Raw genomic sequence first — 14,434 nt, 5'->3', positions numbered from 1 at the left:
AATTAGCAGTAACTCCTATGCACCCCCTGAGGCCCACTGGTGCTGGTGCTCATCACCTTTTTCCGCACCATGAAGCAGATGGGAGTCTACAACACCCCTTGGAGGGGACACTAGCTGGCACAGGTTACCTCCCCAGCCACAGCTGGGTGGATTGGGACAATGCAGATGACATGTCTTGTCTAAGGATTCAGACAGGTAGCGTGACCAGGAATCGAACACAGGTCTACAAACTGGTAGCCCCCCAAGCTACCTGCTGTGCACTGTTAATTAGACAAACAGTAATTTACTTGAAAAATCCAACATCACTTTATCATTTTGTACAATGTTGCATTAAAACTGTGGCTCAGGTTGTGGACATAAAATCTTTGCAAAGTGGTAACTTCATTTCACCTTGTAACGTCGACCAAGTCATTGCTGTCAGCCTTACCTAAAATCTCTAGATTCTCTAGATTCAAGAATATATCTTGTGCTGTGTATCTTTGGCCATCATTGAGGATTAATTTAGGAATTACAGCATTTTTATACAAAACTGAGTGGTGGTGCATGAAGAATAGTGAGGGAAGCCACCAAGACACCAATGAAAACTGTGAAAGTTACATGCTTTTGTGGCTGTGACTGGAGAGACTGTATAATGCAATGTTTGTTTGTTGCATCACTAGTTAAAGCTTCATTGTGGAGTGGAGATGACTCAGATTTTGAGAGTTTTGTGGTTCTTGAGTTTTAGGGCTTGGATGGTTGTGCCAGAAGGACAGACAGCAATTTCTCTTGACAAGCACAGCTTACAGTTGTGAAAAATCCTTCTACTTGTATGTCCAACTCTACCATGAAGCTATATGACTTGCTAGTTTAGGGTGCCTGCCTGGATGGTTGCCATCCAGGAACAAAGGTGGTTCTATAGTGTGGTGGATCCACTGCATAATCCCAAAGCTGGATGTCGCCGCTTCAATCACATGCTGACTGTGCCATTTCAACTCCATTGTGTTGGTGCACAGATGCAAAATGATTACTGTCCAAATACTTATGCACTTGACTATTTCTGATCCGATTGGCATCGTATCCCATTCCTGCAGCTGCTGCCCACTAAGACGGCTGTCTCTGTGCTTGTAGTGCTGGACAGGAGCCTGGTGGCCAGCTGTAAGGACTCCATAGGCTGGATGTTTTCCAAACTGGACACCAACAGTGACCTGTACCTGGACCAGGCTGAACTTGCTGCCATCAACCTGGATAAGTACGAGGTCTGCATCCGGCCTTTCTTCAACTCCTGCGATTCCTACAAGGACGGCAAAGTCTCCACTGCCGAGTGGTGCCTGTGCTTCTGGAGAGAGAGTGAGTATTGTGGGGAGTGTGTATCATTTACACGCCTCGGCGCTCGCGTATTCCCTTTCAAGGCGCTCGCTTTCCCTCAGGTGTGGCCACCTCAGTGTTGTGAGCTCTCCATTTGTCTTCCTACTCATCCTCACGGTTCCCCGTGGGGGTGAACTGGTCACTGCGAGGCACTAAAAACATTCCTGCTGCTTGTTGACAGTCTGACTCTCTCACAGCTCCTGGAGACTGTGCGTGCAGCCAGTCAAGCAGAAACGACATCTAGATTCTGGAAATTCACTGGTTCTCAGGTTGGAGAAGGGGGAAAAAGAACACCCTACAGATCTGTGACCCCCCGACTGCCTTAGTATTTGCTAATCTATATATTAAAAGCCAAGTGGCCTCTGTGTACATGCGTGCATGTGTATAGTACCTTCGATCACTGACAAACTGGGGAGAGCTGACATTTGCCGTTTGGTATGTTTATGTATTTTGGGTCATTGATGAACGCTGCAAAAACGGAAATTTGATAGGACTAATATTTTTGGAGGAATTAGGGGTATTACATAACAACAGTAAACAATGGACATTGATAATATTGCAGCGCAGTCTTGTTTGAACCCTGCATGATATCGTGGAATTTGACCACTTATGGGGAACTCCGCTCCCGTTGTGCAATATATATGAGGTCTGTTAGAAAAGTAATGGACCTTTTTATTTTTTTCAAAAACTATATGGATTTTATTCATATGTTTTTACGTCAGCCAAGCTTGAACCTTCGTGCGCATGCGTGAGTTTTTCCACGCCTGTGGGTTGCGTCATTCACCTGTGGGCAGGCTTTGAGTGAGCACTGCTCCACCCCTCTCGTCGTTGTTTCATTGCGAGGAATTGGCGGAATGATTTGGGCTTTTTTTCCATCAGAATTTTTTCAGAAACTGTTGGAGACAAGCAGCTGGAAACCGTTTGAAAAATTTATCTGGCTTTCGGTGAAAATTTTACGGGCTTCACAGAGAATAAGGAGTGTTACTACAGCTTTAAGAACGGCCCACAATGGTGCATGGCGCATCGCGCTCCGAGCCGCCATTGAGAGGCAGAAACCACCACATCATTTCTAAACGGATGGCTGTGTGGAGCCGGGACCGTCGTGTGCAATTTCTCTGGTTATCACAAGAGCTGGACATCAGCCATTTTCCGGCAGATTTCACTTTTAACAAGAGATTTTGTCACAGAAAGCCGCGCGGAGGCTTCTCGCGTCACGACTGATTCGCTGATGAAGCGAGACAAAGGAACACCTCCATTTCGGAGTGCCAGAGGACAAGTTGGGACATGCCCAGCTCTCCACAATTTCTCTTATACTCACTCGACTGGTAAGCACTGAAAGCCGAGATAGGCATGTCTCAGAGTGATGCTGAAAAACTAATTCATGCATTTATTTCCTCTAGGCTGGACTATTGTAATTCATTATTATCAGGTTGTCCTAAAAGTTCCCTAAAAAGCCTTCAGTTAATTCAAAATGCTGCAGCTAGAGTACTGACGGGGACTAGAAGGAGAGAGCATATCTCACCCATATTGGCCTCTCTTCATTGGCTTCCTGTTAATTCTAGAATAGAATTTAAAATTCTTCTTCTTACTTATAAGGTTTTGAATAATCAGGTCCCATCTTATCTTAGGGACCTCGTAGTACCATATCACCCCAATAGAGCGCTTCGCTCTCAGACTGCAGGCTTACTTGTAGTTCCTAGGGTTTGTAAGAGTAGAATGGGAGGCAGAGCCTTCAGCTTTCAGGCTCCTCTCCTGTGGAACCAGCTCCCAATTCAGATCAGGGAGACAGACACCCTCTCTACTTTTAAGATTAGGCTTAAACTTTCCTTTTTGCTAAAGCTTATAGTTAGGGCTGGATCAGGTGACCCTGAACCATCCCTTAGTTATGCTGCTATAGATGTAGACTGCTGGGGGGTTCCCATGATGCACTGTTTCTTTCTCTTTTTGCTCTGTATGCACCACTCTGCATTTAATCATTAGTGATCGATCTCTGCTCCCCTCCACAGCATGTCTTTTTCCTGGTTCTCTCCCTCAGCCCCAACCAGTCCCAGCAGAAGACTGCCCCTCCCTGAGCCTGGTTCTGCTGGAGGTTTCTTCCTGTTAAAAGGGAGTTTTTCCTTCCCACTGTAGCCAAGTGCTTGCTCACAGGGGGTCGTTTTGACCGTGGGGTTTTACATAATTATTGTATGGCCTTGCCTTACAATATAAAGCACCTTGGGGCAACTGTTTGTTGTGATTTGGCGCTATATAAAAAAAAATTGATTGATTGATTGATTGATTGAACCTTCAAGTCCCTACTTCACCAGACTGTGAATTCCTCAAAACTATATTGGATTCTGGATCTATTGGGCTACTATTGGATTAACCATGGAATTGATCAGCTGGTCTCTGAACACTATTGACACCATTTTTTCTACAAGAAGGTCAGGACTGGGGGATCCTAACTGCCCAGATGGAACGTATCCTGCAGGCTATGTCCTCGACTCCTGGGGGTCTTGGCGTATTGCATGCTTGGCACCTTTCTCCGTTGAGGATGTCAAGGATTTATTCATTTTTGGTCTCGTGGCAGCAGGGCTGGTACTTTTTGGCTTATGTGCTGCCCTGATCTACTGGAAAATTGGCAAGACGGCGGCATCAAGAACCACGGGCCCTCGCTTGTCCGTCATGATTAACGGGGTTGGCAAGGCAGTGCATTCTCAGACTGCGTTGACTCTTGAACTCAGACGCAAATTGGATGACACCTTGGAGCTGATGCGTGCCTTGTAATTGAAGCTGAAGGTTTCAGAGGCCGGTGAATATTCTTAATTCATAATTGGGATTTGGTTGTTCAAGTGGAACTGTAAAAAGTGTTATTCACTGCTCAGCTACAACACTCCAGGCTATCTAGCCTCAAGGACAAATTGCCCACTGTTTACCTCCAGAGGAATTTATTCAGGCCTTGGTGAGATTATTCGGCTCCATTCTTATCTCAACTCACAAAGATCCACCACAGTTTAGGAGGAGTTGCACTTACAAGATTCATGGACAGACAGACAGTGATTTCTATAGCACCCACACCTACACAAATTTTTATTTGTGAAGGTTAAAAGAAAGAAATACACATGAACTGAATTTATTATAAAACTTTATGTATATTTTCTGTTGTAAAAATGATTTTCTCCCCCACCACCCCCAGAGCCACCCTGCCTGGCTGAACTTGAGAGGATCCAAGTACTCGATGGAGGCAAGCGGAAGTTTGGTAGGTATCTGGCTTTTTGTAAGAGTGTTTTGTCCCAACTGAACCCATCTTTCTTGGTTTGGGGAATAACAACTGAGGGATTAGTTTGTGGACAGCCTTGTGGATTAGAACATGACACTGACAGATGGCAAAGCAAAGAAGCCATCAGTGTGTTTGTGACTGTCTATGCAAACGTGTGTGTGCACGTTTGCGTGCAGTGCAGATTTCGGTAACTGCCTGGGCTCTGAGTCAGGATTCTCCAAGGACACAGAGCAGAGGGCAGTCTGCCAACACAATGCTCAAATGTTTCCCTGAAAGCTTGTCTCACAGAGACTGGACAGACAGTTTTGTTAGGTCACACCTGATTTCCAAACCAGCTCCTTCTGCCAGTGTTGTTTCAATTATACAAAAATATTCCCTGAACTGTTTAATCCCATAATAATTCAGCCATGTGAGCTGTTATGAACCATAACACTCATAACAGTGTAATCAAAGAGGGGTAAAAAACATACAAACAAAAAAAAAAAAACTAGCAGGGTAAAACATTTATTTTTTAATCCATGTCACCATTTCCAGGGTCCTCTCAGGTCCCATGGTGTTTAGTGTGTTACACTCGCTGCTATGTGTTCACTTAACGTATATTCACTCTTATCTTATTCTGTGAGCAAATTGGTGTTCTTGGAATTGGCGTCACATCTAGGCGCATGACTTGCCAATTCCAGAGTCACGTCCATTTAGAGATGGGAGTGGGTGTCTTCTTCTGCAGGCCTCCCGTCCTGTGCATCAGCATGGACTCCCAAAATTTCCTGTATATTTGTATTGTCAATTGTGTTGGTAGCGTGGCCCAAGTAGAGCGTCGCCCCTTTGAGTCTGGTCTGCTTGAGGTTTCTTCCTCAAATCATCAGGAGCTCTTCCTTACCACTGTCACTGTGTGCTTGCTCTACGGATTGGTAAGGTTAGACCTTACTTGTGTGAAGCACACTGAGGCAACTTTGTTGTGATATGGCGCTATATAAATGAAATAAATTGAATTGGGAGTACGCGCTGGTGTCTAGCATCACTGCATCCGCCACCCCACTGAACCACCTACCAAAGGGGGCCATTACTTACAGTAGTGTTCAGAATAATAGTAATGCTATGTGACTAAAAAGATGAATCCAGGTTTTGAGTATATTTCTTATTGTTACATGGGAAACAAGGTACCAGTAGATTCAGTAGATTCTCACAAATAGAGATCAAGCATTCATGATATGCACACTCTTAAGGCTATGAAACTGGGCTATTAGTAAAAAAAAAAAAGTAGAAAAGGGGGTGTTCACAATAATAGTAGTGTGGCATTCAGTCAGTGAGTTCCTCAATTTTGTGGAACAAACAGGTGTGAATCAGGTGTCCCCTATATAAGGATGAAGCCAGCGCCTGTTGAATATGCTTTTCTCTTTGAAAACCTGAGGAAAATGGGATGTTCAAGACATTGTTCAGAAGAACAGCGTAGTTTGATTAAAAAGTTGATTAGAGAGGGGAAAACTTATACACAGGTGCAAAAAATTATAGGCTGTTCATCTGCAATGATCTCCAATGCTTTAAAATGGACAAAAAAAAGCAGAGACGCATGGAAGAAAATGGAAAACAACCATCAAAATGGATAAAAGAATAACCAGAATGGCAAAGGCTCACCCATTGATCAGCTCCAGGATGATCAAAGACAGTCTGGAGTTACCTGTAAGTGCTGTGACAGTTAGAAGATGCCTGTGTGAAGCTAATTTATTTGTAGGAATCTCCCACAAAGTCCCTCTGTTAAATAAAAGACATGTGCAGAAGAGGTTACAATTTGCCAAAGAACACATCAACTGATCTAAAGAGAAATGGAGGAATATTCTGTGGACTGATGACAGTAAAATTGTTCGTTTGGGTCCAAGAGCTGCAAACAGTTTGTGACATGACCCCCAAACTCTGAATTCAAGCCACAGTTCACAGTGAAGACAGTGAAGCATGGTGGTGCAAGCATCATGATATGGGCATGTTTCTCCTACTATGGTCGTATACCAGGTATCATGGATCAGTTTGGATATGTCAAAGTACTTGAAGAGGTCATGTTGCCTTATGCTGAAGAGGACATGCCCTTGAAATGGGTGTTTCAACAAGACAATGACCCCAAGCACACTAGTAAATGAGCAAAATCTTGGTTCCAAACCAACAAAATTAATGCCTCGCAGATGTGAAGAAATCATGAAAAACTGTGGTTATACAACTAAATACTAGTGTAGTGATTCACAGGATTGCTGAAAAAGCAGTTTGAACATAATAGTTTTGAGTTTGTAGCGTCAACAGCAGATGCTACTATTATTGTGAACACCCCCTTTTCTAGTTTTTTTTGTTGTTTTTTTTACTAATAGTCCAATTTCATAGCCTTAAGAGTGTGCATATCATGAATGCTTGGTCTTGCTGGATTTGTGAGAATCTACCGAATCTACTGGTACCTTGTTTCCCATGTAACAACAAGAAATATACTCAAAATCTGGATTCTTGTTTTTAGTCACATAGCACTATTATTATTCTGAACACTACTGTACAAACCCATCATCTTGGCTTTGACATTTTAATTTCATTTATATCAAGTTGTCAAGAAGTTTAAGGAGGATAATTTGAGACATTTTAATATAGAGAGGCTTGAATTACATTTCATGTTCGAAATGGCATAAACAAATTAAAAATGTGTAAAAGCCTAAGGGGGTGAATACTCTTGCAAGGCACTGTATTTTCATTTGTTTGCCATATGTAAGCTTGATGCTAGGTATTCATTATCTGCTTTTGCCCGCAAAGACTGTGCTGTATATACCTACTATGCTTAAGCTTCGTATCCATAACCCAGACACTTTTATAGAAGTCCAATGACATACCCAACTATCTAACAAAAACAAAAAGAGCTACCATGTCAAATAATGTATTTCCTCATGGGATAATGTCTTCCATAGCCTGCTGTCAGTACATCATGCAACATAGTTAGCCACAGATGACCCATAACTTGCTTTTTTTCTGCAAATACAGGAAATCCTAGCTACCTATCCAGTAAGCCAACATTAGCAACATCATTATCAGTAGGGTTGCCAACCGTCCCTTGAAAAACGGAATCGTCCCTTATTTGGAAATAAAAGTGTGCGTTCCGTATTGACCTGAAACGGGACGCAGTTTGTCCCGTATTTCTGTGAGAATCAAAAAGTCTGTAAAATGTCAATGGAATTGACTTGCGCTTTATATGGAAACTTACGGTAAATTTGATCCCAGCCTCTCTCCTGCTCTTCACCAATGAGCTGACAGACACGAGTTGACGATACAGAATCACTCTTATCTCATTGGTTGAGGGACATCTGCTCGCAAGAAGATCCCGGACGAGAATCATGAGCCGACGACGGTCGTCGGACGACCATAACAAATCAGCATGGCACTGCAGATACGCCTACGAACAGCAATGTCTGTAACGTCGTTACTCCTCCTCGAAAAAAACAAAACAAAAAAGAAAGCAAAAATACATGGGCAAATGGGAAAAGGAAAATGGCTGGGTGGAAAAGGTGCGCGACAATTGCTATAAGTATTGTAAGTATTGTTTACTTTTTCAGACTTTCACTGTTACATTGTTTTGGATGATATTTTTTGTTAATTTATACACTTTTAAGTTAAGCAATAACACGACAGAGAAAGATTTTAAAGAATTTTTATATATATATATATATATATATATATATATATATATATATATATATATATATAGAAGCAGGACAGGATGCTCATATTGAAATTGAGTGAAAATTTATTTTGCACTAAAAATAAATTGCTAAATAATAGTTTCCGCATGTTCATATCATAACAAATGCATGTATGCATCTACTTAAATTCAGGGTCAAGTCAATAGTCAAATGGTTAAAAATCGTTTCACACACACGCTGGGAAGGGTAAAGGCAAAGGTCAGTTGGCCGGTCCATGGAAATAGAGACTGGAATGGACGTCACGTGACTAGCAGCGTGTCCCACGGTGGCCGTTACTGAGGGTGGAGAGAGACCTTGATCCTGTTAAACAGAAGCGAAATGAGGAGAAATCAACTCCACGAACCACAACAACAAATTCTCCAATGCTAAAATGAACTGTACAAGAGCCTTAATGTAATTATGTAAAACAAATGTCTATTTTAAAGTCGTTATGCCGCAATTTAATGTCAGTATACTGAGACTATAACTCAACGCCATAAGTTCTTTTCATTAAGCTGCGTTCACATGCGGAAACAAAAATGTTTAAATATATTTATGTCTATATATATACTTGCAGCTGTTGTTTAATATGATGTGTACGTGGTGGTCACAGGAGGCATTTAAATTTTAACAGTGTAGTTGGAGGGGATGGAGGAGGTACTTTTTACCCTGACTGAGGGTCAAAAGTCATAAATTCTGAATGGCTTTATATCTACTTGTAATAAAATGTTAGTAAAAATCATATATATGTTGTTATTAAAAGACTAGCAGTAATATTACAGTGGGAAAAGCAGCAAGATAAATGAGCACAATGGCAAGGCATACTTCAGATTAATATTTTAATACATAAGGATTTTTTATCCAGACATGTATGGGTTCGTTAGACCTTTTAATTAGCATGAATACAACTTAACAAGCGTCATTTATAAAAATCCATCGAGAATTATGATGACAGGAAAAAAAAATCACAGTAAATGAACAGAATGGAATATTTTCCACAAATTTCCACACTTTACATAAAACATTTTTTTCTACCTAGACATGTATGGGTTCATTAGAAAGAGCAATTAAAAGGCTTTAAAACAAGCCTACTTTTATTAAAATCTGTTAACAAATAGCGACAATAAAGTGAGAAAAGCAGCAGTTTGTTGTAATTTCCCCAGATTTCTGCATTTTACATAAAAGTTTTTTTTTTTCACCCACATGCATAGGTGCATTGGAAAGAGCTTTCAAAGGGCTTTGAAACAAGCCTACATTAATTAAAATCCATTAAGAAATAGTGACGCTAGTGCAAAAAAAGCAGTCAGTTTATTATTGATGAGCTGCACATTTCCACCCTTAGTAATGGCGCCTTCCTGTCCTGAGTGACGCTAATAGATAGAGGCGCGCATTTCCATGGGCCGGTCAGCCCTGCCAGTGAGGTGTCCCTTATTTATTTTTCAGAGAGTTGGCAACCCTAGCCACAGATGACCCATAACTTGCTTTTCTGCAAATACAGGAAATCCTAGCTACCTATCCAGTAAGCCAACATTAGCAACATCATTATCAGTGTATGGGAGACAACATAAACAATGGCAACCATTGTTGAGGTGACTTATGAATGATGAGGTACTGTACAAATAAATTGTTGGCTAATGTTAGCAAGCTCCTTGCAAGGTTACAAACATATATATATACATAAACAATGAATTCTCAGGAATGATAGGTTTAAAATAATACCTTACTAGCCCAAATATAATACAGTTCTGATTACAAGACCCTTTCCAAGATATTTGGCACAATGACAGTGGATCATCATTCGAGAGACAGTATGGGAAGTATGGGAGACAGCTCTGAGCAGTCCTTGTGGCTCATAGAGCAGGTCATTGCTCATCTGAACTTACTACTTCACTTATAAAACACAACATTTTATAAGAAGACCAGGATCTTTGTGTTCACTTAAAAGAACCATTATTAGAGACTTGATTCCCAAAATTCACAAACAGTGACAAAAGCATGCTAACAAAACATATTCCAAATGTACCAGGTATAAAATAATCCCAGCAGTCTTTTCAATATTTTATTTTCTTCACGTAATACAAAAACGTAGGTTTGGGACATCAATTGAAAAATCAGTCAACTTTTTGGGTACCATTAGTCATCAACTAGTAGTAGTCCTCTATGAAAATCTCCACAAGGGTACTCTGTCTGGTTTTGATAACTATGCAGGAAACTAATATTTTAATATTAAAGTTTTTTTAAACTGATTATTTTGTTCATGATTTACCCCTAAATTGTCAGAAAATCATGCTATCTGAATTACCCAACTAGTTTACTTAGAAGAAAATTAGTCGACTATTCGGGTATAAGCTAATCGCAGTTGACGATTATGACTAGTTGTCCCAACCCTATGAAAAAGCAAAGATGTCTTTGTTCTGTGTGTTATCTGGACCTCTGTAAAAACCTTAATCAGGACCCATCTCTCTGCTTGGTTTGCTGTACAGAAGAAAATCTCATTCAGTGGCCTTCTCAAAGGATCACATGTTCAATGACAGAGTGAACACTTACTATATATAGGTAAGACTGCCTTCCTTACTACACCTGACCCATTTATTTTTTTACACGGCAGGCCGATTCATCCCGAGCTGCGACGAGGATGGCTACTACAGAAAGCAGCAGTGTGACAGGGGAGAGTGTTGGTGTGTTGACCAAGATGGAGCAGAAGTAGCAGGGTCGAGGATTCGTGGAAAGACAGACTGTGGTAAATCCCATCAGTTTCAACTGTGATTATGTGAATGCAGCTTGAACTTAAACGCATAATGTGGTGGCAATCAAACACACTTTCTGCACATGCTCAAAATGTCTCTGCTTGTCTGCAGCCTCCCTACATGCATTGTGCACAAGGCTTCTTTTATATTAAAGGACCGAGGCCCACTGCAGCATAACTCACTGCAGGGACCAGTGCCACATTCATGTGTCCAGAATAATTTGCATTCTAAAGCGCCGCTTGCCGCTGTGAGAAAAGCCTTTCAAGATAAATGAGGGTCGGTTAGACTGAACCTGCACCTGATAAGAATAGGCCCCCTGGCAAGGTTTAGAAATCGCTATTAAAATCCAAACAAAGTCAAACATATGCCATTTTTGGCCACTATGCCCACAATGTTTTCAAAACTGATTTCAGCATTTCTTCTTGATATAAAAGGGATTCGATGAAAGCTGAGGGGAAGATATGCTGAACATAAATGAAGAGAATTTAATAGTTATACTATGCAGTTTATTCCATCACTCCTCCAAGGTGCTTGGGTCAATTTCCGCTAAACTTGACATGTTCATCAGAATCAGCTGCAAAATTGCCCTGAAAATGTTTGTTTTGACACAGTTCAAGGTCTTTGGGATCCATGGTAAAAAATACTGTTCATCATTCTGATGTCCATCAAGAATGGCGCACACACAGTTACTAGTCAAACATATGGACACACTTTCCCATACAACTGAATGGGAAAGTGTGTCCAAATATTTGCCTGGTAGTGTATGTCGGTGGGTTATGGAATTGCCCAGCAAGGTCAAATTTGCCAAAGGTCCATCATTGGGGTCAAGGTCATGTCTGCCTGTTTGTTGGCTACCTCCTCCCAGATCCTTTGGCTGATTTCTCCCAAACTTGGTAAGTCAATGAAAGTTGGCCACAAAAACGGCTAGTAGGCAACATTTTGGCAAAGGTCAAGGCATTTTTGATTTTCAACTCGAGTTAGGTCAATTGTACAATGACAAACTTGCCCTGCCAAGGACAGCCAGAGGTCAACCATTTGGGTGATGGTCAAAGTCACTGGGGTGAAATGTCAGATTACTGTAGCTGCTACTGTCTTTACACCCATGGGTACTATTGCCTAGCATATATAAAAATAACATTCTGCCCTCATGCCTGCCATTTTTTTTCTCCTACAGATGAGGAAATGGCATATTCAGGTGATTTTGGCAGCGGGGTTGGGTGGGAAGATGAGGAAGAGAAAGAAGCTGAGGAGAATGCAGAAGAAACTGAAGAGGAAGAGGGAGAGGTGGATGATGGGGGGTATATCTGGTAAAAGTCTAATCCAGTAAGTACAGGAGCATTTTGATGGTACACACATACACAAATACTGCAAAAAGACAGAAGTGTTGAAGCTCTCAGAACAACGCAATTTATAAAAACGTGGTTGAAAGGTTTGCACAGGTTGCGAAAAGGGTGATGCATAAGTTTTTTGCATAAGATTTTGACATTAAAGGTTATTCTTAAAATTGGAAAAGGGTAACTATCACTGTTTAGAAATTTTTGGGGGTCTGGAGTCAGGAATTTTTCCGTCATACTTGTGAATCTTTGTTCTATTCTGTTGTATGTCCTTTGAGCAGTTTTTAGCTGATGCATAATGGAGATTTTAAGCAACTGCAGGTGCTTGTTGTGTGCTTGCATATAAATGGTGATAGACTGGGTGCATTTCATAGTCTAAATTGGCCAATGTTTAGCTTGGATTTCTGCAGGAAATACAAAATGGTGAGAGAAACCCACATTAGAATTTTGAAAAGCATCCTTTGGCGTTACTGTTATCATGTAATACGCTTCATCTCATATGTGACAGTAGTGCTGTCTCATGGGAAAAAAAAACCCAACACATCACTCTTTAGCTTGTATATAATATGTGCATCAGAAAACAGATTGTCACCTATTAAAACTGTTACAATGCCTTGAAAGATTAGCTTGGTGTACATTGTATCAATTATTGTGTTTAATAAAAAATAAACTGGTTTATGTGGCCCAGCTGGCCACCATACATCTCAGTCTCTGATCTTACTTTATACACTGCCATATTTTCAACACTGCCTTCTATGTAAGTAAATAGAACTCAAAGGATTTGGGTAGGTTTTAGGTAGGGATTGCCTGGACCATGGGCATGGGGGTATGTGTGTTCCTCTGGAAAAATCAACCCACTGACTGAACTACCCACTAATAGCTGGCTGGACAGTATATAGACCTGATTCTAATCCTGCTCATGCTGTTTGTGTCCTTACACAAGACATTTATTCTGCATTGTTTCAGTTGACCCAACTGTATGTGGGTATTGGCCAGGCTGGGGAAGCGACCTGCAGTTGTGGACTCTCGTCCGCTTCATGCCACAGAATCCAGAGATAAGCACTGGCAGCAATGCATTTTAGGGCCTATACAAGACCTACTATTATATACACATATCGTCACCTTCCTAAAATAATGGCCAGTCATATTTCCCAAAACATGACTTTGGACATTATTTTATATATATAGATATATATATATAGATAGATAGATAGCTATCGATATTTCACCTACCGGGAAATATAAACTACCACAAGACTCCAAGCTGTCATTGATGTTAAAGGGGGCAATACACAGTATTAACAACAGCGGTATGTAAACCTTTGTTCAGGTTCAGTTGGGTAGTTCTCTTGTCATTTTGATTTAAAGAGTAAACACTGTTGTTTGCCAATAAATGGCTTCACCCAACCACTAACCATGAGTTTTAAAAAAAAGTTATTGTTCATATTCTCTGAAAAATGGCCAAAAAAAAAAAAATCTGCCAGGGTATGTAAACTTTTGAGCACAACTGTGTGTGTGTGTGTGTGTGTGTATATATATATATATATATAGTCATTTTAAGACTTCTCACGAGGTATCATATCTGAGACATAATCCTCCTTTTTTTTTTCCCTATGTAACTTGCCCACGGTGGAGCAGTCCTCAACACCAGCTCACATGTAGTCTTGCTTTACCTCATTCTGCAGTGGAATGTAGCTTCTAATTATGGGAGGCCACCAGAAATTAGATACAGACCCACATCTGCACATCAGCACTCCTAACAGCACAATACCCAGGAATGGCTTCTCACCCTCATCGGGACAATACCCAAAAACTCTTCAGTGTAAACTACTGTGTCTGGGAGTCTGGGAATAGTGAGCTTGGTGCCTCATGTTACAGCAGATGCACATCCTTAGGACCTCAGGCTGACAAAGCTCATCTTTGCATTGTTCAAAACTAACAGTAACTAATCCTCTGAATTGTCATTTCTCAGTTTCACATTTCTGTGATGATGGACGTCGGCACCAATAACATCCCAGTGGGTGAAATCTTAAATGTGTATACCTGCATACC

At 41.0% G+C, this 14,434-nt stretch overlaps 1 protein-coding gene across 4 annotated transcripts in view; it reads left to right on the top strand.

Moving 5' to 3' along the window:
- spock2 (SPARC (osteonectin), cwcv and kazal like domains proteoglycan 2) overlaps positions 1-12,965 on the top strand; it is an 88,720-nt gene extending 75,755 nt beyond the window's left edge. For 2 of the 4 annotated variants that reach the window (XM_034184528.1, XM_034184526.1), the window contains 4 exons: positions 1,108-1,326; positions 4,520-4,582; positions 10,907-11,041; positions 12,223-12,965. In XM_034184528.1, coding sequence (XP_034040419.1) covers positions 1,108-1,326; positions 4,520-4,582; positions 10,907-11,041; positions 12,223-12,359 — 554 coding nt within the window. In that variant the 3' untranslated portion in view covers positions 12,360-12,965. The remainder of the gene's footprint in view (positions 1-1,107; positions 1,327-4,519; positions 4,583-10,906; positions 11,042-12,222) is intronic. The other 2 variants (XM_034184527.1, XM_034184529.1) reach the window with 2 other exon arrangements.
- Positions 12,966-14,434: the final 1,469 nt, after the last annotated feature.

This window comes from Thalassophryne amazonica, chromosome 13 (genome assembly GCF_902500255.1).
Source record: "Thalassophryne amazonica chromosome 13, fThaAma1.1, whole genome shotgun sequence".
In the NCBI taxonomy this organism is placed as follows: domain Eukaryota; kingdom Metazoa; phylum Chordata; class Actinopteri; order Batrachoidiformes; family Batrachoididae; genus Thalassophryne; species Thalassophryne amazonica.
The sequence above is the reverse complement of the archived record's forward strand: the minus strand, read 5'-3'. Positions and strand labels throughout refer to the sequence as shown.